This window comes from Symphodus melops, assembly GCF_947650265.1.
Source record: "Symphodus melops genome assembly, chromosome: 13".
NCBI classification, from domain to species: Eukaryota; Metazoa; Chordata; class Actinopteri; order Labriformes; family Labridae; genus Symphodus; species Symphodus melops.
Genome location: NC_136703.1, coordinates 16,232,073 through 16,255,796, shown reverse-complemented (window position 1 = coordinate 16,255,796; position 23,724 = coordinate 16,232,073). Strand labels below are relative to the sequence as shown.

Below are 23,724 nucleotides of genomic sequence, written 5' to 3'. Positions count from 1 at the left end.
CTTCCCCAACAGCCTGAGCCCCAGTAAACGACCTGAAATCCCAGGAAAGTGGAGCTGGTTTTGTTCACTCTGATACTTTCATCCACACGTGAGGAACCAGAGAGAAAAGCCTCTTGGCTTTCAATACTCTTTCCCTGGATTGCATTACTAACTCTTTCAGATATTTGGAATACTTTCTTTATAGTTTAAAGCGTTTGGTGTGTGAGTCCATGATGTGTAGGCTGTCAGTCGATGAGATTGATAGAAGGCTCACACACAACCTCAATGTTTAAAGCTGCAGTTTCTCAAGCTTTTTATGAAGGACACCATTACTGGGATCATACAGCTTACTGTTCAACACTCAACTGTAATTTAAATACATTTAATATGTCCTGAACTCAGGTCAAATGAATTAAGAGTTATTCAAACTTACTGTCCACATTCATTCCTAATGGAAGCAGCATCTTTACCGATTTCAAACATGCAAGTGGAATTAATAGTAATTTAATAAATGTAGTAATTTGACAGCCCTGAATAAAATGAGAACTTACTCTGAAGTTAAGTCACATTACTAGATTCCAAAAAAATCAAACTAACATTAATCTAGGAAGGACCTTAAACAGTTATGAAGTGTTTTCCATGAATTTTTATCCAACCTTTTCCTGCTGAGTATTTTCTATTTAAGTTCAGGAACCATGATGAGAACAGTCTGAACTGAAAATACAGCTCTGTCTTCATGGACTCTCTGGAATAAATAAGATGAGTAACTTTTGTTCTTTCATAAACAACTTTCCTCAAGTCCTGTGGACTGTTTGAACAAAGAGGAGAAAGGGTCCTGTTAACAAGGAATTTATCATGGTTTCATGATCTGACGTGTTACAAAACATTTATTTGAACTCTTTTAAAAGCTGCACCCTGTGATTTGCCTAAATCCCTCATCGCCTTCTGTTTCTTGTTCAGAAAGTATTCTGCTTTGCATCATTTATTTATCTATTCCGCCCCACACACACACACACACCCACACACACACACACACACACACACACACACACCCACACCCACAAAACAAACACATTAAGATTATTATTAGTCTCTCACGGCATGAACATTAGGGATTTAGAATAACATCTACTGCATACAACACTTCGATATATAAATGTGTATAAATGTGAACAACAGCATGTGTGGTAAAATGATAAGCATGTGGTCCATAATGTTTCTGTTCATGCAAATGAGCAAATTATTACTGCAAATGTCAAAATTAACTTAACACCTAAAAAACTGATTAAGAACAAGTCAAAGTATTTGTCAGTTATGATGAAGTAATGGTTGTCAACGAATTAATAAATCTTTAGATCTTTACAGAAGAATTTATATTTGTTGAAACACTCAACTCCTGACTTGGCACTGTTTTAAAGTGTTAAAAACATATTGTAACTGTTTATGGAGAGCTTATGAAATAGGACAACGTTAATAGGGAGAATAAATACAGTTAAGTTCATCAGAAATGATCTTCAAAATAGAGAATGTCTCAAAAACCTTTTACTCAAACTGAATCAATTTAAGAAAATCTGGAAAATAAAATGCAAATTAATGTGTGAACATGTGTGTCCACTCATGTTAATCAAACAAAAGCACACAGGGAAATTACTATGAACGCTTTGATTTTATTCTCCATGTTCGGATAAAACCTTGGCTGAAGAAGAGGCGGCAACACATTATATAAAGACGTGTTGTTATCTTAGGCGCTGGCTCCAAACCAGTTTTGGAACTGGCCCAGTGGAAAAAGGACTTATATCACCTTCAAAAGCAAATGACACCATCATTTGAAAGATTAATACATTATTTGTTGTTGTTTTTGTTATGCCTAAAACTGCTGCCAGGGGGGTAGGTGCCAGATGAAGTGATCGATTGTAAAAGAGGAAACAGCCTTTAATACATTTTAATGGATTTAGTGGATTAAACAAAGATTCTTGGTGCTTTGACATCGACAAAAAATACACATTAGTGTCCACGTCCATTTCAATGATGTCCGTCACTGATTATCACAGAATATTTTTTTCAACACCATTTTCCCCCACTTTGATGTGTCCATTATGCCTTAGGCTTATGTTGGCATTTTCTTCTGTCCTTTAATGTCTCTTTCCGCCCGCTCTGCCTCTGCCCTAATCTGATCCAGATCCTCCTCAGAGCTACAGCCGCTGAGCTGCATCCCCGGCGAGAAAACCCTGCGTCGCGACTGGGCGCCGAGGTCGAGTAGGTCAAAGGAGTCCGAAGAGAAGATGCTGTCCTCGCTCACCACACTGGAAGGACGACTGCGGCGTCCATCAGCGCCGCTCCCTGTTGCCTGAAGGAACTGCTGCAAGGCCTCAGGGAATATTGTGGGGACCGGAGAGGGAGTAAGGAAGTGGCCATCGGGAAGATCCAGGCTGTGAGAGAATTTGCCGTTACGTTTCAAGATACCCTTCCTTCTTCTTACCGCCTCTGTGCGCATGGTGGGGCTGTCTTCTGCAGCTGGGAGACGTGTGTGCTGTCTGTCAGAGCATAAATCATCTACATCAGTCTCTTTAGCTCGTGCTCCACAGGTTCTTCTTTCTGAAGATGAGACATAAACGGACTCCCCGCCACACAAGTTCTTAAGTATCCCTTTCTTGGGCATTTTTGATGAGGGCTGGCAGAATGATGAGGCAGGTGGTAGACTGGTGGACAGGAATCCAGCATGTGAGTGGGAAAGTGTATGTGATCGATAAGGCTTTGGAGCAATACTACAAGGCTGAGAGGAAGGGTTGTCTGCGGGAGGGCTGGGAAAGACTGAGTCAAAACTCCTCTGGGGCTTTAAAATACTTTTGGGTTTCTTTCTTTCAACACTGGAAGCGGAGGAAATGGCAGCAGAGGAAGCAGACGCAGAACAAACACCTCCACAAGCTCCTAGTGCAGTCTGGGGAATTGCATTCTCCTTGCGTGACTTCCTAACGCTTGACATTCCTCCCCGTACCCTTCCTCCTCCCCCACCACGGTCGCTCTTCAGAGGTAAACTAAAGTAAAAGGGGTGAGGAGAAGGCTGGGGCAGAGAGGAGGAGTCTGACGAAAGGCACCCCGGGTCAACAGTCAGGTTGCTGGCAACCGTGACCCGATGCTGCCAGTCGATGTAGCGAGCCAGCAGGGGGGAGGGACATTCTGGATGTGAAGTTGAGGGACAGTCGCACACACTCTCTTCAAAACCCCAGTTCACCCACCAGTGGTTGGCCACATCCTCTATCGTAGCCCTCTCGTCCACACGCACTGTCAGCAACCAGTCGATAAGAGCACAGGCATCTGGAGGGACCAGATTTGAATGTTATTCAAAGTATCCACCCAGACAAGAACAGACACTGTGGTTGTTTGGTAAGTATATTTTACATAAATGAAAATGTTTGGGCGTACCAGAGGGGGGGTTGGGTCTGCGGTAGCGACCTTGGCTGATCTGCTCTGTGAGAGTGGCGTGACTGGCCCCATCAAAAGGCATGCTGCTATACACCAGGGCATACAGTAACACGCCCAGCGCCCAGCAGTCCACCTAGCATAGAAAACACATTTTTTAAAGACAACACATCAGTCTCACGACAGAAAAATGTGCCGTTCAATCAAAAGAATTGCATGGTGTAAAATGTAATAAACATATTTACTGTGAAATAAAAAACAGCATGAGTTTCTAAAAATGGGCTTTATGCTTTATTTTTCTTTATTCAACTGATTTTAGACATTTGAGATTTTACTAGACCCTGCAGATCAAGACACAAGTACTTTGAATCTGAGCTGATGATAACTTTTTTTGTTGAGAAATTGAACATTTAACTAGGCTTTATGTAAAGGTTATAAAGTTTGAGGAGTACACCCATGGAGAGTTATCAACCAGCTGTATTCCTGGCAGCTGTATAGAGCACTTTACCATCTTTCAGCATATTTTTTTGCATGATGGCCTTCGATTTAACCATTTGGATGTTTTTGGTGACCGAGATAATACACCGTATATGATGGTATATCAGATCACTTTCGATTGAGTACAATATGAATGTCGCACCAATGTAACTACATGAAGCACAATAATTGTTCTGGGCAGTTTTCTAATGTGGAAGCTAGTGGTGGTGAAGTGTGTCCACCCACCTCCGGCCCCTGGTACGGCAGACCTTTCACTATCTCTGGTGCGGCATAGAGCGGACTTCCACAGTAGGTCTGCAGCAGGTTGCCTCTTTGGAAATGATTGGAAAGGCCAAAGTCTGCCAGCTGCAGAGAAAGAGGAGCGAGGGGACATAAAATGATACAGTTTGATAAGAATCATTATGTGCTCAGCTGCTTCAGAGTTAGAATCAACATCAATAAAACAATAACTCAAAGCAAATCCTTTTATAGGAGCCAAAAGTGGGCCTGCTGAGCTTTTGCCAATGTAAGTGTGACTTAGGGAAGAGAACAGGGCCAAAAACATCAGGCTGCTTGCACACGTAATGGAACAATCACTCACTTGAGAGCTGTGATGGCTATACACAGACCTACCAAGGCTCCTCTCTATCTTAAGAGATTATTAACACGAGCGCCAGGTCACTATCAGCTCCTCGGGCTGTTAAAAATACTCAATGTGACAGCTTTATTTCCGTGGAGCTGAGGTTCAAGGAAACAGAGAGCCAACAAACAGACGGTGACACTGTGAATACGTACAAGAGTTTATATTAGATACACAGCAACAATAAAATGTTTGGACAGAACATGGGCGTTGTTTAATTAAACTAAATTCAACAAGCTGCTGTTTGTGTGTGTGCGTGTGTGTGTGTGTGTGTGTGTGTGTGTGTGTGTGTGTGTGTGTGTGTGTGTGTGTGTGTGTGTGCATGTGTGCATCCTGCTGTGTAAATTATTCTCCTGTGGTTCAGCTCTACTTTGAAGCATTCCTCAGTGTTGGGTGCTCGTGTTAGACACGCTCTTTCTTCCAAACATACCAACGAGTCGTGCACACGTGCCTGGGGATTACGTGGACTGATGTGAGATGCCAGGCCTCTCATACCAAAGCTGGGCTGTTAAATGGAGAGTTTTGGATTTTCAGGACTACCTGTTAAGTTTCTTGTATAAAGTCATGTGAAACTGAGGGCTTCAAGAGGAAAATGCCTTAGATTGGTCTTGTTGGTGTAGACCAGTGGTTCCCAACCTTTTTTGGCTTGTGACCACACTTTGACTTCACAAAACTCTACTGTGTTGAAATTCAACTTTCATTTTAGACCATATTTAGGCTGTTTCCTGTATATAATTGTGGACCGAGGAAGAGAGGCTGGGATGACAATTCTGTACAGTGGATGACAGACAGAGAGATTCTGAAAGTTTCTAATATACAATTTATATTTTATTGATCACTACATCTAAATTTGATGAGACTTCATTTAAATTCATGCCACCCCATGTGGGGTCGTGACCCCAAGGACGGGAGAGCCTGGTGTAAGGTTTGAAATGCCTTCCATAAACAAGAAAAGGATTTTAAAAGACTGAAGTCTGACACCCTCTCACATCTAAAGACAATATGCAAAGAGACTGGGGACACTGGGGTCACTAAAGAATACAGATAGATTCCTTTTGATGTTAGTTCCCATCATGCATTAGTTGTCTACATAAGTACCATGATGGGACTCACACAGTAAGAGGATCATACTGACATAATTTTCAGGATCTAATTATGTTTTGTCTTAAACATTTTTATGTCATTGAACAACCCGATTTGAAATAGAAAAGACTTAAGACATGCAATAAAGTTTAACATGTTTGATCTTCTCGTAACACCAAGATTAGAAAAGATGGTCTTAAATTTGAGTTGCTATTTGATTTGGATTCAATTGAGTGAGATATATAACTACCTTACACCAAACGACCTGGTTTAGATCAGGGTTTTGGGGAAGTCTTGGTTTATTATTATGAAACTCTCTTTCCCATCCTCCAACACTGCTTCCATTTGCTTTGCTTTGTGTTGTCAAGGACTTCAATTGTTTTCACACATTTGCAATTAACAAAAAATATTCAATGTTCTCCAGGGGAAAGGTTCACAGTGAGTGACACTTTAGCCAGTTGCAAGGAAAAAGAAGGATGTTTTTGTGTGTGTGTGTGTGCGCGCGTGTGTATGTGTCTCAATAAGCAGTAAAAAAAAAAATCATGAATACCGTGCAACACTATGAGTGTGGAGCCTGACTCAGTTCAAAAACAGGTATAAACTAGCGATTTTTAGACAGTACAGAGAGGAAGAAAGGGAGCTCACAATAACAGATAAAAAAGATGTACTGTGGAAAAAAAAAAGAAGAAGAATCTCGGAAACTGCCTACCCCTTATTATGTTATCAAATTGAAATAACAGCAATATGTGATTAAGATTGTGAATGGAGAAAGGGTAGTAATAAATAAGTTTATACTTTTTACTACACCTTTTCGGACGTGTTACTTTATATACAGTATATATATATATATATATATATATATATATATATATATATATATATATATATATATATATATATATATATATAAATATATATATAAATATATATATATATATATATACACAGTAGTATAGTTGATTTTTTTATTATTATTTTGTTGTTGTCTTCACATTTTCAAAATAAAACAATAAATAAATACTTCAGAGCCAACTTTTAACAACAAGCAGCTAAATTGTGTATTAGGCCACATACATTGCACAGAGGGTCTCTCACTTCCTGCTGCAGCTCCTCAGAGAGGCTGATGTGGTGGGCCTGGGGTTAGCAATGAATGAGGAGCTGCCGAGAGGTTTGCACATAATGTTTTCTTTTGACGGGCAGACAGCTGACTTAAATTAAAACCCTCTGATTGGCACGATAGCCACTGGATTCCCTGAATTCCTCTGTTGACTGTGCACAGATCCCATATAGGGTGAGGGATACCCAAATAAGGCAAAATAAAACACCCCAGGGTACTTTTATGAGACTTTGCAGTGTGTTTGTGCTGGTTCAGTGGGCTTGGCTTCACAACACATGTAATGTACGGTGGGTAGACAATGTTTATTCTGTGGATTGTGTGTTCTGAATGTGCAGCACTCTATTTCGGAGCTGGCAGCAAACTCTATACCGAAAATGCACAACGTGAAAGGTGGCTACTTGAAATTGCTCAAAACAATGGCTCTTTATAAAATCAATTATAGTAACCCATGGTGTATTATTACATTCATATAATCTCTAAGGTTTCTGACTTTTGTCAGAGGACTTATTTTGTCTTTTGATATCTTGTTTTGGAGGGAAATAATAAAATGCATCTTTAAAAACATGTTTGTTGGAAAGTAAAGGCATCAGTTTGTGTTTTTCTTCAAACTTACCTTCACATTTAGGTCTTGATCTAACAGGATGTTCTCCAGCTTGAGGTCTCGATGCACAACACCATTCTGCAAGAGAGCAGAGACACATGAGGTCCTCATTCACTTCTTCTGCCCCTTTAAATTTACAGAAAGATGTTCTGTCTGCACACAGACCCTAAAATGACTGCTGTAAGGTTTACAATACAACCCGCAGGCCTTTGTCTTTTTTTAAAATATTTTTAAAACCATTAACATTCCACCTGAGCCTCGTGTCTCAGGGCCATGTGTCTCACGTATCACAGAGCCTTGAGAAAAGCTCTCAGATTGTTTAATCAGCTACAGGCATGAGGAAGTGCTTTGTTTGGGTTAATTCATCTGATGAGATGCGATTTGATTCCCTGATGGTATTAAGCACCTGGGGGGGGGGGGCAGCAGGAGGCACCAGAGTGTAGACAGCTGGAGGTTTTGAGAGGAAGAAAAATTGCATTCTTGAGACATAGAAAAGGGAGCAAATCATAAGAAGAGACAATGCAGCTTTGGATAACTGTGGCCACCCAGGACGCAGAGGTACTGTCAGTTTCTCTGAGAAGCACTCACTCGTGAGCCAGAATCCTTTCTTCCGTTAATTCATTCATCTTTAGAGCACTGTTAGTGGAAGGAAATGACCTCTGATGTTAAACAATGTTTAGTCTTACGTATGTGCAGTGTGTGTGTGTGTGTGTGTGTGTGTGTGTGTGTGTGTGTGTGTGTAAGGCAGAGATACTGAGACAGAGGAGAACAAGGGAAAGACATGCTTATGGCTAACCAGGTAATTATTCTTTTTATTTCTAAATAGAAAGAATAATTCTGGAGGACAGATGGGGGGGGGGAGCTGCAGTAAAAGAAGCAGCAAATGACTGAGCATCATTTTCCTTCTTCTCATGAAGTCTCAGTAATCCGTCCATGTGCCCTGCATACCTCACAGGCACATTCAATAATTCATTCATGCTGGAACATTCATGTCTATTTTAAGACAATATTTGAGGGCACGAGGAGCAAGAAACAGAGAAATCAACCTTCCTGCGTACTACAAGGCTACATGAGCAGAATCACTATCTCCCAGTGTAATATGAGGGAATCATGCTCACAATCCACAAAAAAGCCAAATCGCGAAAATAAGACTGATTTGAAAATTAAAACATTTCTGATTCTAACTTAGACTTAGACTGCATTCACAGGATTTGTGCATTTCCTCTAGCAATCCAGTTTTTTGGCACCACTACTGACTTTATGTACACAGCAATAAAAGACCACAAGGCATTTGTTACTTTGCCAAGGCTTTACAGTAATTTGGGGTCTGGGAAGGAAGCTTATTCAGGCAATTTGTTTGCAAAATGTGTCAGTGTGTGACTGTAAAAAAAACATTCAAGTGATAATGCGCTCTTAACCCAGAAAGATCTGAAAAGTTCAGTCAAGTTTTCCCGAAGGATTTCCTGATTAGGATTTCGTGGATTAACTGTATTTGCTCGCGCACAGTGAAATACTGCAGCCTGTAATTCAGCACGTGTCACAAGTTGTTCCAAATATTCAGACTGAATTCCAGTAGTGTACATGCAGAATATACGATAGTGCCCGTGCATGCATGTGTGTATGTGTGTGTGTGTGTGTGTGTGTGTGTGTGTGTGTGTGTGTGTGTGTGTGTGTGTGTGTGTGTGTGTGCGTAAGTAGACCTTATGGCAGTAGTGGACAGCAGATGTGATTTGTCTGAAGATGCCTCTGGCTTCTGTTTCTTGCAGTCGTCTCCTCTCCTGGATGTAGTCGTACAGCTCTCCCCTCCTAGCGTACTCCATCACAATCACAATCTTATCCCGGCTCTCGAACACTGCACAACACACAGGACACAAATGTACTTGATACAGCATTCATCAGAAGGGTTTATATGAGAGTCAGTCAGTGCCCTCAATCTTTGGTATACATCTAAAAAGAGATGCTACTCTGCTGGTGTTGAAGTTGAGAGAAAAGGGCTAGATATTTGATTTGGAGGATACATGGAACTTGTATATAATGATGTATGCTCGTAGTATGTGAACAAACAATTATCTTTTTTTCCAATTTAAAAGTTATACACACTGACTGGAGGAGCCTTACCTAGCTGAAGTTTACCAGCAGAGACGTTGTGATGCAGTACTGGGAGTTCAAGTGAGCAGGATTACTCAATGTATTGTTCCTTGTGTCCCATTTTAGCACAAATTGAAACGTTCATATCTTGCCTCATTAGAAATACTAGGTAAAATCAATACATAGCTGGTTGTAGGTCTCCTAACAGGATTTGTAAATAAAAAAATAAAGTAGAATATTGGCAGCACTTTTTATGGGAATAACACCCTCTTCACATCGGCACTGCTGCTTTTGTCTCAATTACTTTATAAAGTTTAGTATAATGTTTGTCTGTGTGTGTGTGTGTGTGTGTGTGTGTGTGTGTGTGTGTGTGTGTGTGTGTGTGTGTGTGTGTGTGTGTGTGTGTGTGTGTGTGTGTGTGTGTGTGTGTGTGTGTGTGTGTGTGCATGTGCACATGTGTGTACTGTGTTCAGGCTTACCCTCGTGGAAGAGTATGATGTTCGGGTGTCTGAGCGAGGAGGTGATCTCGATCTCTCTCTGGATGTGAATTCTGTCCAGGTCGTCGATGATGCGCTCCTTGCGGATCGACTTAATCGCCACCTGAAAGAGAGGACGCTTGATTGAGTCCATACGGTTATATGTCTCTAAGTATTTAAATCCACAATAGTTTGATATCTCTCGTGAATACATGTGGACAACTTCAGCTGAACTCTTCTGCACACGCAGGAGATGATGCCTAAATTAATTCATCTGAAAAGCTTGTAAAAAACTAAATTCTGATTCACGTCTTAACAACTCAATCAACCAAGACCAAACCAAACCATGCACGCACAGTTCATGTATTACTTCCATAAACAGGCATGGAAGAAAGCAATAATACTGTTAATAAAGATAGATATACACACACACACACACACACACACACACACACACACACACACATTTTTACACACAAATAAAATCTCTGGGATTTAGAGGTGATTATGTGGGTCTTAAGGACAGGGTGGTGAGAGCAGGTCTGCTGTGATCTGAGCTCGCTCAGAGGCAGAAGGTTGACAGCTGCACTCTTCACACTCTACTTCATTAATCCCAGGCACTCACTGTACCCCAATGTGACCCCCCCAACTAACGAATGCACACATACACACACATAAACAGACGACACAACAGGAGCCCCCTAAACCTCTTTGGGTAGAGTTACTGGCACCAAAATGGCACCATACAAGGACAAGACAGGGTTGGCCTAAACAGAAATCAGGGTGTCCTATTTTCGAAAACAATGAGATCTAAATAGGACAACAACACTGGAAATGTGGTAAAATGTGCCAATGAGGCTAAAGAACTGACCAGACACAGCCTCAATCATAACCCTGTATTATTGTTTTAGCACCCTACGCTTGAGTGGTCCTACTCCAGAATCTATCAGCTGCCGGAAAAAACGTCTGCAAGGCATCAGAGGACACAATTCACATGCTCTCCGAACCACTTTAGTTATGCAACATAACACAAACACATTCCTGGGAACTTTTGACTCTGGAGCTGACCTTAAACTTCTTTAACCGACATAGCGCTGTCAGAACAGCAACATGTTGATGTTTTTGGGTTTGTGATGAAACATCAGACACAACAGTGGACACTCCAGACCGATTTGGCACGAAAACTGGGTGCTTGGTCAGAGATTAAGAGACATATTAAGTGGCTGTTGGATGAATGGCACGCGCCCAAACATGGGGAGCTATTAGCATTTGTACACTTGCATGCTCATGAATGTTTTCTGACCCAAATAACTGCTGGCCGTGGAAGGAAGGAAGGAAGAAAGGAAGGAAGGAACGAAGGAACGAAAGAAGGATGGAATAGAAAACATGTTTCAGGGATGATTAAGGAAGACATGGACAGCAACTACAGGGCAGGACAAAGAAAGAAAGCTCAGAACTGATTAAAACTAGTATTGTAAAATCACCCTTGCTCTGACTTACCCCTCCGACTTTGAACTACTGCCTGTTCAGTAGAGCAAAAACAAGAGAGACACAATAAGCGCTGGTCATCCTTTCAGGGACTTTTGGCATTTTAAATGGGCAAATGGTGTTATGCAGAGGGAGGGAGTCTGGGGAAATGTGTGTGTGTGTGTGTGTGTGTGTCATATATGTTCTTTTTGAATGCGCCTTAAGTTAATTGAACCAACAATGTTTCATTGTTAGTTCTTCCAAGAAATATTCTGCTTGTGTATGATACACAGTTACCAAATGCATGCAGTACAAATATTAGAAGATGGTGTGTGTGACTCAAGCATTTGTCATCAGAAAGTCTTTAGTATTATTGATCAAATGCATATACAGTAATAGGGGACGAGGTTACATATACAGTCTGCAGAGGCCTCTGCAAACACACAGACAAATAAAAATCCAAAGAGTCTGAGCATCACTAAAGGTCCCCGCAGCATCTGTGAAAGATTTAGCAGCTGGATTACACAGGATTCTTGCCAGATGGACCCCTGACCTTAAGATTTAACACGCACACAGTGTCCCCTTTCCACTATAAGAACCACAGCTATGTCCAGTGTGTGGGAGATAGAAAACACATATCAAACACACAGATAAACTAATGTTAATGCAAACAATTACATTATTTTAGAATAGGTATCTAAATGTACTCAAGCCAAATGAAAATAAATATGTAGGCGAATATAAATAGCACCAGGAAAATTAAAAGCATGTTTTGCTTAATAACTACTATTAAATTAAAACTGTTATTTGGAAAACAGACTTGGTTTGCTTCATTGGTGAGAGAATTGTAAAAAGATTGATAGCACTTCTATTAAGGTCCATTATTTATGCTAAGCTAAGTTCACAGGCTACTTGCTCCTGCTCCATAGCCTCACGAACAAACTAACACGTGGAAACTTGCTTGTTTCTTTCTTTCCTTATCTTCACAAGTCAATTAATCTACATATGTGATGAGGATACTCTTATGCAACTTTATGTTTTATAAACATAAGAATTGACCCTGCAAAAGCAACATTTAGATGTTTGTTTTTTAATTCAAGCCAGCTGATGTAAGAGAGTATATTAATGAGTCATGACCCTTTATTGATCATTCTTTTTTTATCTGTTAAAATCTCTGCCACCTCATGCAGCAACACACTCCAGCCTCCTCATCTTCCTCCTTCCTTATAATGTCTCCCCTCCTGCCTCGTTCCCTCACAGCCCCCTTTTTCTTGTTTCCAAAAATAATGTCCATTTTGTTTCAAAGAATCCTTGGTATGTGCTGGCTACTGGCTCAAAGAATTCAGCATTTTCCCTCTGTCCAACTAATCCCACTGCCCCTGTGTACGATAAGAATCCTACTGGAAAGAGACCTATTGTTGTAATTGTATCCCCTTGTTCAAGTGCTGAGTGAGTCAGACCAAAGGAATCTCAGCCTGGCAGCACAGGAAGCAAGAACTGTGTTCAGCATGTTCAGCATCAGCCCATGAGCTCACCCACAAACACACAAAAACTCCCCCTGCGATGTCATACAAACAAGAGCAGCATGTCACATCATCTGCATGAAGCTTTACATGGAAGCAGGGGATGTTTAATGATAATAAATACAATAAACACACACACACACACACACGCACACACACACACACACAGAGAGACAGACAGACAGACAGACAGACAGACAGACAGACACACAGACACACACACACACACACACACACAGACAGACAGACAGACAGACAGACAGACAGACAGACAGACAGACAGACAGACACACACACACACACACACACACACACACACATCATTACCTATTCATCACCATTAGCTGTGGGCTATTCCAACCCATACATCCTGTTAAGATTTCAAAAAGTATCCATAAGACACAGATCTTTCGGGATATGCTGCATCGTGTCCAGTCTCTTACCGTCCTTAGACTTGTCCTCTCCACCGCCTTCTTCACTTTGCCGTACGTGCCTTTCCCCAGCGTCTCCAACACCTCGTAGCGGTGTTTTAAGTTGTGTTTGTGCTGGTGCTTCTTTACTTCCATTGGCTCTGCCGTGGCACTCTGCGCCCGCTCCACCGCCTCTATGTCCGGCTTTCTCTCACTCCTATTGTCTGCGACTTGGCAGCCTAGGACCGGGGACTCACCGCCGGCCTGATGGTTGTTGGATGCCACCTCCTGCAGACAGCCCAGCTCGGAGTGATCGCTCGCGTTCATTGCGTCTCTGCCATCTGCCTCGCGTCTGCCCATCCTCTCTGCGCACCTGTCAGGAGCCACCTTCACTGTTACTGCTCTCCAAATGATTTAATTTAAGCAGCTAAAGAACTCGATGGACATCCATTCAGAAAAAAAAGCTACACACTAGTGTGATGTTTTAAAATTGTTCAGTGGGTCCACTTGAGGTGCCACTCTGTTGTCCTCTCCCACACTCTCTCTCAAACTCAGCAACAGGAGCGGTGGGAACCACATGCTCTGGAGCGATGGGATGGAGGGGTGGAGCCTCCTCATTCCAAAGACTGCTCAGCAACATCCAGGCGCGTCACTACTCTTTTTGGATCGTTTGGGGTTTTCTCCGGGGGCCAGTTTTTGACCAGAGAGACGTGGACAAAAGCATGTTTGGAATGACACGCGGGTCAGACTTTCGCCCGAAATCAACCACTACAGTCAGTTCTGTTTGTTTATGCATCGCCATGCAGTGAGCTCCGTAAAAATAAATCCTTGAAAACACTTAGGCCTAGAGGAAATTTAGAGGAGGTAGAGACTTTGAAGTCAAAGAGAGTGATCACAGTTGTTGAGACCGCAGTAAAACATTCATTAGTTTCATTTCAAGTCCACATAAATAAAACAGATACATAAAAGGTTTCTGATTTATGGGAAGGCCATTGTGTACTACTTGTAACATTACAGTCATACAAATAGTTATCACAGGATTACAGGACATCTAAACAATCATCTCATGAAAAGATTATTTTTACTTTATAATGCCTCTGGAAGACAAAAGCTGACTTCAATACTTACATTTTATTCACTCCATTTACCCATGATAATGAGTATGAGGTTTTTCTTCATTTCTAAAGAGAACAAGCTGGTTTTCCATCATAAAATATTGATGTATCTGTCTTTATGTGTCTTTAGTATAAATTGATATCATGTGATAACAAAACTTGTTTCTTTTTGTTGTGAATATCTGCCAATGTAGAAGCTACTCTCTGGTCACTGTGATGCCATGCTGCCAGAGTGTGTTTACAGGGACTTGAGTATCCTAGCTATGTCCCCTTTTCACTGTTTTGATCATGATCAGGGTATGGCAAGTCGCTTAGTCCATAGGGACGAGGGTTGGAAATTAAAGGGTTGCTGGTTCAAGTCCTGAGGCCGAATATGGGAGTTGGTCTGGTAGCTGGAAAGGTGCCAGAGTACTTCCAGAGTAGCCTACTTCAGAGGGTCAAAATCCCCAACCCCTCTTACGTGCTTCCTGTGTAGCGCTCCCACTCTGACGTCTCTCCACTGTGTGTGAGAAACATGTCTCTCAATAACAGAGTAAACCCCAATATCCATAAGGGATTAATAAAGTATCAAATGAAAAAGTTATCCATATCCCTGTACGCATAGTGCATGCTAGTATCACAGTTTCTGATTACTGCATGTTTTTGATTTTAAAATACAGACCGTGGCAGCACTGTGCAATGTATAGCCTGTTCTCCAGAGATTTGAATAGGTCAGCATTTCAATGTAATTCCAATTATATTTCATTCTTCATGAACAAAATGGTAAATAGACTTGAGCTACATCTAAGCAATATCTCATATAGCATCTTATTGTTTTGTGACTAGTCAACATGCTTTTTAAACCACAGGTCATACCCACCCATTCGCACTACTTTCACACTCAGATCCCGGGGCAAGGAGCATATACGCCACAGTATCCGACCCTCAGTATTGTATTTGTGAGTTCTCCAGTTAGCAAAGTCGTGTTTCTCAAAATTGGGAAAAGGGCTTATCCTGGTTTCTGTCAAGATCTCGAGAAAACAGTCAGAAATGACGTCACCGAGTAAAACCATGTATGAATGTTTGTCCCATTAGGGCTTCTGTTCACAAGAAATCAAGCCTGCAGTTACACGTTTTAGAACAACCAACTACACCTCCAGACTTGAGTCGCAGATTGACCTTTTTATGTTGTGCTATCTGGGAGGTAAGCTGGCAAACTGCATGACACAGAAGCTCATTTCCCACTCATTCGGGCTCCTTGCATTGTTGCTCTGAGTCAGGAGGATATGAATCAGGGTGTGAAGAGGTCTCGAGGATTAAGGTTCGCCACCAGACAGACATCATAGCTGTCATGCATGGCTGCTCGTCTTTCCACCACTGTCCACACATTGTCTGCAGGATCCAACTCCAAAATCTCCTTGGTGATGATCTCATGACGGCCTGCAGTCACGGGAGAAAAAATGTGAGTTATGGCTGACCAAAATCTAATTTCTGAGATTCTGCCTCATCAGTTAGCATGCATTTCTACATTCTGAGTCAGACAAAAAGGATGCTTTGCTTTTGTCCAACATTTAGGCTATTTCCCCATAAACGTATAAGTGTAGTTTTAAATGCAACAAGCAAAATGAGCTGTTTAAAAAAACAAGGATTTCACAAACTGACCAGCCCCTTTGTAGTATCCACAGAGGTAGAGCTTTCCCTCCACCGATGCAACATTTGAGGCGTTTGTCCGTAGGGCCAGTAAAGCTGTTGGAAGGGTCGGTCCCTCTCTCCAGGTGTCTGTGTCAGGGTTGTAGATCTCCACAGAGCTCAGACAGCGACGTGATTGTCCCCTGTCTTCTCCATCACATCCTATGCCACCTGAGACACCCACAATCAGCACCACATCGTTCTTTCCCGTATATGGAATAAAGTCTGCGGAATAATGTTATAAGATCCACCTTGCAGTCTGACCTAGTATGTAGATTTCTCCATTGAGTACAGCCGTGCCGCAGCGGTACCTGGAGTACTTCATCCTGGCACACGCCATCCACCTGTCCCTGCCGGGGTCAAACTGAAACAAACGGTTGCTCAGCTTGTCAGGCTCATCATCTGGCTGGTGCTGAGATCAAAGAGGGAGAGAAGGAGAAAGAAGGTAAATGTAAAATTAAAGGTGGGAAGTAAACATTAAGAAGCAGGAAAAAAATATTATTTTCATTGAAGGCTTTTGGTTTGTGTCAAAGGCTCTAAATAATACCTCTTATTCCTATGACATCTAGTACATGTGTAAGTATCCATGTGTTCAAGGAAAGCAAAAAATCCTGCTTTCCTGGAACACTCAAACATATCACTCACTTGAAAAATGTGGTGTTAAAATTATGAACAAAGGCTGTAGATAGTTAAAATTCAGTTAGTCTGTATTAAACAAAATATAGTAACAGTAAGTCATTTATACTTTTTTCAACAGAGAATGTCTTTAAATTAAGCTACTCTCCCTAACTTTTATCCACTTCAAGGTTACTTTTGAGTTTAATGTGTCTGTGTACCTGTGGAGTCCAGCCCCCCAGCACATACAGATGCTTTTTCAGGCTGACGACACAGTGGCAAGCTAAAGGCAGAGGCAGAGGGGCGAAGCTGAGCCAGCTACCTCCTCTCTTCAACGACCATCTCTCCACGCTGTCCGTAATGACGTAGTGATTACGCACTTTCATCTGACCCCCGATCATATAGAGGGAATCCCCAAGCATCCCTAAAGCATACATGTCCCTGTGTGCTGCTGAGCACAGTTCAACCCAGCCGTTTTTCTCTGAATGGTCAAACCTGAAACAGAAACGCACAGTTTGGATCTGGTGTTAAAAGTAACCCAAGTAAAAGACGAAATTCTCACATAAAAGCATACATAAGCACCTGTATATATCCACTCTCTTCATCCTGTGTTGATCTTCTATCTCTATGGCCACCACTATGTTGTTGTCTCGCGTCACCGCCCCTGCTGTGATTTGGCCCATGCCCCCACAGCCCCTCAGTGGAGAGGGTATATAGTAAGTCTTTCTGCTACGGGGGGCAAAGCATAAACTAAGGTCAGCTAGTCCGCCACGGCGAGCAGGTGTTCCATCCTTATTTACCCCACCCAGACAGAGCAGCAGATCTGTGGTCTCCATCCCGTAACGAAGGGCTGGTCGGGGTGGAGCTGCTGTCTCACAGAGTCCTGACGTTTGGAGAGCGGCGTCAATCATTTCAAAGCATTCAGCATCCCGCAGCAATACCTATAAGATTAAATTTAAAGGTTGGGTAGCCATAATTCAATTTTCAATGTCCTTGGTAAATTCTGATAAGGAGTCTTGACTTTAATGAACTAGCCCTATCGGCACCATCCATTCTTACCGGGTTTCTCCTCCTGGCTTTTCGGAGGAATCCAGGGTCGACAAGCTCCAGACGGACATGTCTGAGAAGCTCCACAGCCTGAGCTTCACTGTGCGGGTCCCTCCTTCGCCTCTCCACCCACCGCAGTACCAGCTCTAAAACAACCTGCTCCTGCGATATGTTGAGATCATCTGAACTCAACAAATCACCAAGACTTTGGGCATCCAGCTCCAGCACTTCTTCTTCTTCACAGACCTTGAGGAAGCAGGATAAAAATAAGGGGGGAATATGAAAGTACAAACAGTATGGTGGGGATAAAATATGAACAGCTAAATCTTTACCAAATCAACACTGTAGTTTCAAAAATGTTAAGGAATGTACTTATTAAGAAAGTCTAGAAAGTGGCAGCTAAAAGTAACTGATACGAAATGTTCTGCACCCACCATGTGTCTGCAAGGGTTTTTTTCTTTAGTTTCTATATTGTTCTGAGCCTTTTGTTCCTAAGATGTCTAATCAGCATTATAATAAGGCATGTCTTTATTGATATTAAGGTTCAATCATTTATCTAGCCTTATGACATTTTAAGTCCAGGGAAAATAACTTATGTCTGTTACTAAAGAAGCATTTGATATTAAGACTGAAGACCAACCTGTTCAAAGTGTTGGCAGACGAACCTCAAGGCACAGTCAGCCAGACTGGTGGCCCCCAAGGCTCTGGCCCAGTGATACAGACCCACGCAGTTTGAGGGGTCCATATGGGCCTCCATGTGGCTCTGACAAAACCTTAAGCAAACACAACTGTCAGTACTGACAAAAGTCACATCCAAATACTACATTAAACAGAGATGGTTCAAAGCAGAAAAATAGGAAAATAGGGGGTATCTTTTAAAAATCTTTCGCAAGGGGTGTTGCTGCATCTTTTTCAATTTGTAAGGGTTTTTTTTTTCATAAGGCGAGGTGTTGTGTCTTATTCTTCTTTTTTTTCGCAAGGTGGTGTGTTTCTAATGAATGTCAATTAGCACTCTCTGTATAGCCCTACCTGAAGGCTCCATCCACATGCAGCAGAAAGGCAGCAGCAGCCACTCCCTGGATGTTGTCGTTGGAAAGTGGCAGTTCAGCACGGTACATGTAGTCAAGGAGTAGGTCAAGACTCTGAGCAGGAGTGTCTCTGAGACACACCTCGCCTCCCCGGGTCTCCTTCAGACCACATGTAAACATGGCCTAGAGAAATGTAGGAAATAATTTAACATGATGCAGTTCTAAGTCGTGATGGCAGCCAGACACTACAACACCAATATCACAGTGCAACACCTACACTTACCTGAAACCAACATTCATCACTCACTACATGAAAGGCATTCGAAAGAGTTGATCTCATATAATATTATCTTTGTCTCGCAATCATACAGTCTTAATAACTTGTATTTTCCTGTGTCAACAAAACAACTTTCAGTAAATACTGCATGTATACCTGGAAGTAGGGGCTGAATGCAGACAGCACCACCTTGTGGCAATGGAAAGGAATCCCTTCTGCAAGCAGCACCACATCAGTGAGCTCCTCAGCAGCTCTCATCCTCTCCAGCTGTCTGAGCAGCAGTGAGCCATGCTCTGCTACCACAGGAGCATCCATAGATGGCTGCCTTGGATTTGTGTTTCACCGTTAGTCAGCATGTAGTGAGAGACTTTGTGAAAGAGCTGTGTCAAACGTACAAAGAGAGAAAACGGGAAAATAAAGCAAAGAGTCCAGTCTGTCCCTGACATTCTCACTACGCTTAGAAGCATTTTGTGTTGCTGTGGATGTCTAATGTGTCCTTAAGCCACATTTACAGGGTGGCTTAAGTGTATTTAAGAGTATTAAGAGTAAGAGTATTCTGGGATTAGTTACAGCACCTCTGATGGTCACTTTTCTCTACCATCAGTGTTTGAATGGGTAGGTGTGACATGCGGCGTAAAAGCGATTTGAGTAGTCAAAGTCCATTTAATTTGTACATTTGAGGTATTTTAACATGCATAAATCAAGACAGTAAGAAATCAATTTTAATTCTGCAGAAGAGAAATCTGACATCTAAAAAAAGCTGGTGTGATTTTTTTGGGAGAGTTTCCTGAATTAAATGCTTCATGAATTAATAAACTAGAGAATAAATGAACTTGTTCATCCCCTGTTCTTTCCCTTATTGAACTGCCAGTAAAATAAACTACTTTTTGTCACATTTATGTGTTTCACTTTTTGCCTCCTACTCAACAATTGTGCACAAGCTTTCATTATTTAATCACAGGCACATATATGGCATATGATGTTACTGTGATTTTAAGGACAAATAACAGAAGATTATGCTACAAGTTTGGAATAAGTTTTGGAAACTTCTTATTTTACACTATAATAAAACAGAAAGTGGGTGTCTGTTCTAATGATTAACAAGTCACCATAGCAGACATGCACAGTCAGCTCCTCAGCATGCAGTAGGCTAGTGCAGCATGTTAGCATAATTTGAAAGTAGCACATGCTAAAACCAAAACACACAAACTCCTGTCATACTTGTGGTGAGGCTGCAGGGCCAGGATTCAAAGGTTTTGGGATTGAGATGGCTCCGGTTTGATATCTTTCTCTTTAGTTCTGTTGTTTGTTTGCTGTCTGCTGTGCTGCTTTGGTTCCTGAAAGAAGGGGTAATATTAGCACACTCACTTGTTAAAAGGTTTAAAATAGACCAGCTAATGCAAGTGGGGCTGTGGTCTGTCAGTTCAGGTTTCTAGAAGCGTCTAAAGCCAGCAGTCTATTATTATACAATAACATAAAAATCAATGTGAATATAATTAAAAGTAGGTTAAATATTTAATAGCCAAATGGACTATTGCCATTTAAATATAGCCTACGAGAGGATGATGTGCTGAATTAATACAAATAAACAGGACTGCAGGTGAAACTTACATTTTCTGCTTTCTATTTCACAACATTTCAGAAGAAAATATAGTAGCCTGCTTCTTACTCTACTATACCATACATGTTTTAATGAGTATGATATGAGTTGTAGAAGTAAGCCAATTTTTTTCATCCAGCAAAAAAAAAAAATCATTGTCCTGGGTTATAAATCAAGTAGCAGATAAATCATTCAGTCCCCCTTACCTCATTAATCACCTCACTGAGTGTTATTTATTAAAGGAACCTTTGCAATGGGGCTGACCTGTGTAGGTGAAGAGATAATGAACTAACAAATGTGCTAAATACTTACCAGCTTCACCCGAAACAGATACAACAAAACATTGCATGTACATTGACAATTTACTTGTGTCATCAGTCACAGAGGCAATCTGCAAAAATTCTGAATAGAGTTCTGATTTGATCAAACCATAGACAATGTAAAGATGATTATTTTCAGTCTATGATACAAACATGTTTATGTATTACAGCAGACTATAGCCTACACCTTTTTTTTAATACTTGACAAACATTTATGATTTGTGTCAAACCGTTGAAAACAGAAGAACTATCACAACTAACTGAAAATGAGAACATGGTATGATTAAATAATTAAAGGGATACTTCACCCATTTGCATGAAGCTTTGTATCATTACAAACATGGTAGCAGTGTTGAATGGTCGTGAATCCAACCATCCTTTTGCCCTGAGACGAGAAAAATATGTTTTTCTTTGCCTAGAAGTTTTCTTCATGTGATGCAATATCTTTTTGCATCACATGAAGAAAACATGAAGAGCAGATAAATCAGTTACTCAGGACGTGTATGTGTGATCAAGTCCGTCACATGTGCTGACATGTGTCTCACAGGTCTGATCTCATCTTCATCAGGAACAGTGATCAACTATAAGTGAAAAATAAAATTGATGATGTTTTGTGACAGTACAGGACCACATGCATACACATTTTAAGCTACTTTAAGGTTGCTATTCTTTATATATTTTGGAGTGGCAGTATTTCAGTCTGTATCGGGACCTGGGTTGGGAACCAGAGGGTTGCTGACTCAAGTCCCGGTGCTGATGGAAAATGGGATGGTAGCTGGTTGGATTTTGACTAAATAGTAGTAACCTATTCAGTGCATCTGACCCTAACCTATTGTTTGCATCTGAGTAGGAATTTGTGTTTAGTGTTAGTTAGGTGAACAGGCTTGGTCACTAAACTAAGATGGTAAATATTAACTTTTTGTGTTAAACATCAAATCAGAATCAAATTCAAACTGGAAAGGTTTTTGTTTGCTAACATTAGTAATTAGCTCAAAGAACACCCTCATATAGGGCAAAAGTATTTGTATAGCCGTATTTATATTCTTCTGTGTTTTCTTTTGATACTCTTGCTTTGAGTGATTTATAAATGATGAATGCTTGCTGTGTTGCTAATAATGTAAACCCTGGGTATTTATTTCTCCCTTTCCCTGTTATATTACAAACAAAGATACAAGAAACTAGGTCAGGAAAAAAACTGGCTTTAGCATCCCCACAATCAGGGAATGTATAACCCTGAACAGGTTATCAAATATCTCACCTTTTCATCCCAGCAGTTAAATGATTCATCCAAGTATTTACCTATTGATAAGAGCCAGGCTAAAAGTAAGATGTGGGCATCAAGAGCCGCAAGGCTCAAATAGAGCTAATGGAAAATCTATCACAAGATAACAATATTTTCTTACCTTGTTATTCGATTAGGCTCAGCTCACTTATTCTATTTGTGCTATTCTATATACTCAAGACGACGTTGTGAAGCTTGTTTGCCCCAATCCTAATAGGCCTTGTCAACGTTTATAGAAAGTCTGCATAAATAAATCATCTGATTAAACAGTAAAACATGTACAGACATGGGTGCAACTTCACCAAAACGTCTTCCATTACTTTGTGTAGAAAAATAATAATGTCTCAGCTTATTTGAAAATAAAAATAAAATGATGTTTCACGTGTTTAGAGGAAAATACAACTGAAATGTATAGCTTAAAGCTGGTGTTTAGATTGATTGGTTATTATAATAACCAAGGAACAACGAATAAAAAAAACACTTAGCAGCTCACTTGGTGCAGTGCAACACTACAATATAGTAACTACATAAAAAAAAAAAAAGTTAAGTAAGACAGCAAGGAAATAGTTTTTATTTCACTTCAGAAGATATGAAGCTTGTCAATGAGTGTATGAGCTAACGGTGTGTGTTTGCAGAATGTTCTCTCTTTTAAAGCTCTTATCCCTACTGCTGTGCTTGTTCATCAAAATGTTTTCACAGTTTAACTACATGACCACAAACGTGACGGGGGCCAGGGTTAATGTGTGCAAGAAATGTTCCTGTCTAACACTCATCTATGATTTTGAGACATTTCTGTCTGTAAAAGGGTTTTTTTCTGTGCACCACTTGTTCCTTTGTGTATTTATGTTTTCACAAACAATCATAGACATTTTTAAAAAAACCTTCAAACACAAAAGTTGTGTCAATGTGTTGTTATTGAAACCTCCCAGTACATATCATAAACACCTAATAGTGGATATGAAAGATTTAGCCAGGTGACTGATGAATTAATGTGGCGAAGTTGTCGGGTTCAAAAAGAAATCAGCTTTATTGATCATGTTTGGAAGTATTAAGGGTATATTTTCCTTTTTAAATATACAGTTTATAAAGACAGCAATAAAAACACAAAAAGTTGTGTTTTGTTATTCCACCAGTAAGGTTTGAGTTGTTACTCCTCTTCTTCTGATTCTGTTTCATTCCCTTACACTTTAAAGCCTGAGCGAGAGAGACATTTCATTTAGAAAACAGCAGCAATTTTTTTAAATGACCAGCAATTTAAATCTCACCTGCCAGTGAACACATATTTGGCCATACCAGCAGCTCAATTTGTCATAGCGTTTGTGTTTATAATTAACATATTGTTACATTTAACAACACTCTGTGTTAAAGTCCCAGTTTGACCTCTCAGCTGTAGATTTAGTTAATCACTGTAAGAGATCTACAAACAATAACATCCATAAACAAACACACACACACACACACACACACACACATACACACACACACACACAC

The 23,724-nt window shown here is 40.8% G+C and overlaps 2 protein-coding genes across 2 annotated transcripts; both read right to left on the bottom strand.

Annotated features, from left to right (window-relative positions):
- Positions 1-1,626: 1,626 nt before the first annotated feature.
- On the bottom strand, positions 1,627-13,877 carry LOC306833340 (NUAK family SNF1-like kinase 1). Its single transcript, XM_079358538.1, has 7 exons — positions 13,315-13,877; positions 9,885-10,005; positions 9,018-9,169; positions 7,330-7,395; positions 4,123-4,242; positions 3,403-3,535; positions 1,627-3,294 (listed from the first exon to the last, which is right to left on the bottom strand). Exons 1-7 carry the CDS (start codon positions 13,639-13,641, stop codon positions 2,087-2,089), a joined length of 2,127 nt encoding a protein of 708 aa, XP_079214664.1. The 5' UTR covers positions 13,642-13,877; the 3' UTR covers positions 1,627-2,086.
- A 376-nt stretch (positions 13,878-14,253) lies between these two features.
- LOC306834273 (kelch repeat and BTB domain-containing protein 12-like) lies at positions 14,254-20,601 on the bottom strand. The gene is made up of 10 exons (XM_079360105.1): positions 20,253-20,601; positions 19,188-19,411; positions 18,756-18,937; positions 18,367-18,499; positions 17,739-17,972; positions 17,262-17,620; positions 16,901-17,174; positions 16,329-16,476; positions 16,038-16,235; positions 14,254-15,815 (listed from the first exon to the last, which is right to left on the bottom strand). Exons 2-10 carry the CDS (start codon positions 19,344-19,346, stop codon positions 15,667-15,669), a joined length of 1,836 nt encoding a protein of 611 aa, XP_079216231.1. The 5' UTR covers positions 19,347-19,411; positions 20,253-20,601; the 3' UTR covers positions 14,254-15,666.
- Positions 20,602-23,724: the final 3,123 nt, after the last annotated feature.